Below are 3,657 nucleotides of genomic sequence, written 5' to 3'. Positions count from 1 at the left end.
AAAGAAGAAAGCAAGCAAGAAAGAAGAAAGCAAGGAATTAAGGAAGCATTTTACTTTAATCTTGGATTATCATTTCTGAATTATCACTGATTTATGCACATTGTCCAAAACCAGATATATGGGGGCTCTAGAGCTAACTGTTAAATTATCAGTATGAGCATTTACCCCTCAGAAATTGACAAAGGCATTTCATTTTCTAAATACAAAATAAAATACACTGACCTAGAGCAGGAGAGAGGTAGGTCATCTGAAGTTGATAGCATTATCTGAGAACAGAAAATATTTCCTCAACTGCTATGTGATCGAGAAATAGAATTTAGTTTCACAGAAGGTCACTAATAAGAATAAACTTGGTTTGCTCTAGGAGAAAGGAGCAGGCACATTTTCATTTTCAAATTATATAAGCTAAAAAAAAAAACACACACACACACACATTCCTAACTGACTACCTAAGTCCTAAGAGTTCACTCCAATCCAGTCCAATCCTAAAAGCATCTATTAAGTACTTATTATATACAATGCACTGTTCTAGGCACACACAAAAAGTAGTTCCTGTCATCAAAGAGCTTACACTACACTGCAGAATACAATATGCCATTGGTTAAGAATCATTTTTACTGAAACTTACACCAGGAAATTTCTGACCAGAACATTCTTCGAGCTTTCACTTTCCTTGATATCTTGATTCTGCCTTGGAACCAACACAGTATTTATTCTAAGATGGAAGATGAGAGTTTAAAAAAATAATAAAATGATCATATTAAATTTATTATGTGCCTTTTTAAATAGCATGTTGTTGGTAATGGAGTTCTTTTTTCCAAGTCAAAATACTCATCTTAATTGGGGTATGTCAAATATAGAATCATAAAAATCTTCCTTAATTGTTTTTTCCAAATCAAAATACTCATGTTAATTGGTGTATGTCAAATGTAGAATCATAAAAAAATTAATTTATTTTTTAAATTTCAAAATAAAAGCACTTTGAAAACTTTAACTTTCTATTTAAATATCACTTATATTATTAGGGACCCCACAGAATTATAAAGGAAAATACTTGGCAAAGTACCCTAGATGTGAGCTATCATATGATTCTAATGATATTTGAGCATCCCAAGAAGTATATAACCAACCTCAGGAATGCTTCTTGTGTTCAAACCTTTGAACTTAATGTCTATTTTTAGCTCATTAGCTATGAAGCCAGTTCAGACCTGTCCTGTAGGTTCTTCTGTTCTCTGGTTTCACCAGTTGGCAAGATCCCTGTAGCTAAAAATAATTCTTACTGTACCATCTCCAAACCAAGTCTAGTGGAAGAATCACTGGCAATTGTCGGCTAGAGAAAAAGAAGTACTCAATGCAACCTACCAAATTCAATGAAAGGGATTTCAGCTAAGCCACATTCAGTTTTTCCCAAATCTTTCAAGCTTATAAAGACTATTTCGGTCTGGGCATCTGAGCAAATGGCTGATAATTATAACTGATGTTCATAAGGCTGACAATGCTTTACGTGACTTTGATCTTCGCATAATTCTGCAAAGTAGGTAATAAAAGCATTATTATCCCTGCCTTACAGATAATGAAACTGAAGCTTAAGTCATTTGCCCATAGTCCTACAACTAATGTTAAGGGTGGGATAGGAAGTGAGGGTTTTTTTCAGACTTGGTATCTAAAACACAAGCACCATGAGGAAGCCTGATAGACCAGTAGGTAAAGGGTAGAGACAGGGGCAGGTAGGAGAGCCAGACCCAGTGACAGGTCTTGGGTTCATATATGACCTCAGACACTTCCTAGTGGTGTGATCCTGGGCAAGTCCCTTAACCTCCATTTGTCTAGAGCTTACCAATACACAGCACTGATTCTAAACCAGGAGGTAAAGGCTAAAAAAAAAAAAAAAAAAGTAGCAATTTGCTTAAACTCAGTGCCTCTCCACTCAGCCAAAATGAAGCCAGCCTATTTTGAAGTTAAGGATCACCGTCCAGGGTGTCTGATTTAAGCCTTTACAGCCTTAAGACTGCACTGAGATTTTTAAGACAGCACATAGACTGAATTAGGTGGAGAGATACAAAGACTTAAAAGAGAGTTGTTGCTCTTGAAGAACTTTGGATGTACTTGGGGAGGCAAAATGTACAGAAATAACAAAATAAGACCTAAATATGCCCTAAATGCTACGTGAATATTCATTTCTATAAGTTCAAAGGAAGATGAGTTTATGGTGAGCTGGAAGCAAGTCCCAAAGTGGCTCTTTTATAGCTCCATGATGTTGAGTAACGGATTTGGGAAGCTGGACTGACAAAGAAAAGAACTGATGATCCCCAACTCTCTCTTCCCATTCTCATAGCCAGGAACTTATGTAAATCAGTAAACTATTTCTTAAATATTACTAATTACTAACATAGCAGAGCATTGATAGGTTTGGTGTCAGAAGAACAGGTTCAGATCCTACTTCTGTCACTTAACCTCTTTGTAAAATGAGGAGGTCTAGATAAGTTCTGAGACCTTCCAGCTCGAAAGCCAGGATCCTATAATCCAAATATTGGCTGATTGACATTAGGGTTCCTGATTATATGTGAACAGAGTAGGATCCCTGAAGGTGCTGATCAGTGCTGGCAGAGGGATTTTCCTCACCAGGGTAGAAATCATAGATAGGTTCATTCCTTTCTCCCCTATAACCTTCTTAAAGCCCAAATCTGGCTAAGAATTCAGGAGTCTCTCTTATATTAAGGAAATTAGGATGATTCTGCATTGATCCATAACTAAAGCTGTACAGTCCATATTTTATTCACAGAAGTATTCCTTTAAGTGGATCAAAGCAAACTTGGGTGACCTTGGACACTTCCTAGCTGTGTGACCCTGGACAAGTCATGTAACCCCAATTGCCTAGCTCTTGCCACTCTTCTGTCTTAGAATTCATACTAAGACAGAGGGTAAAGGTTTAAAATAAAATAAAATAAAAAGCAAACTGGAGAAGCAGCAGGGTGACAGAGTGCAATGAAGGAACTTGAACAAAGAAATAGAGTTTATTTTCAGTGTTTAAAAGCCTTGACTTCTCTACATTAAGTAGGGAATTCCATGTGTCACTGACCACTGATCCCTTCTTTCCTGAACCTTCTCGCAGGTGCAGTCTTACCCCTGGCACTAGGTTTGGCCATCACTGCTTTGCTTCTCCTCATGATTGCTTGCCGACTTCGATGGGTGAGACAGAAACTCAAAAAAGCCCGGCCCATAACATCTGAGGAATCGGACTACCTCATAAATGGGATGTACCTATGAGAAACGTGTCTCTTGGTGGCTGAAGATGGTGTTTCCATTGATATTTTATCTAGGTGTCTGATTCTAGAAATTAACCTTTTTTTTGGACTTGTACTAAGAACATTGAGAACATTAAAAAAAAAAAATCCTCGTCAAATCCAAAAACCTTTAGTCGTATTCCTTTTAACTATAGTTAAAAATCTCTTCCTCTGATAGTTCTCGATAACTATTGATGTGTCTATAGTTGTTCATGGGATTAAAATAAAATATTTAAGTCAAAGACTGATTATGGTAAGCTGTGCCTGAAAATAGAGATATGGAATGTAATCCGTTCATGCAGGCGATACAGCAGCTCAGGGAGATGGCCATTGTGTGGCAGTGTGAGCGTTTCATCTCATCCATTGATTCACA

General features: G+C 37.1%; 1 protein-coding gene across 1 annotated transcript in view; it reads left to right on the top strand.

Moving 5' to 3' along the window:
- Positions 1-3,394, top strand: part of LRP11 (LDL receptor related protein 11) — an 81,412-nt gene extending 78,018 nt beyond the window's left edge. The window contains exon 7 of the mRNA XM_044675463.1: positions 3,113-3,394. Within this exon, the coding sequence (XP_044531398.1) occupies positions 3,113-3,267 (155 nt within the window). The 3' untranslated portion in view covers positions 3,268-3,394. The remainder of the gene's footprint in view (positions 1-3,112) is intronic.
- The last annotated feature ends 263 nt before the right edge of the window (positions 3,395-3,657 follow it).

This window comes from Gracilinanus agilis, chromosome 4 (assembly GCF_016433145.1).
Source record: "Gracilinanus agilis isolate LMUSP501 chromosome 4, AgileGrace, whole genome shotgun sequence".
NCBI classification, from domain to species: Eukaryota; Metazoa; Chordata; class Mammalia; order Didelphimorphia; family Didelphidae; genus Gracilinanus; species Gracilinanus agilis.
The sequence above is the reverse complement of the archived record's forward strand: the minus strand, read 5'-3'. Positions and strand labels throughout refer to the sequence as shown.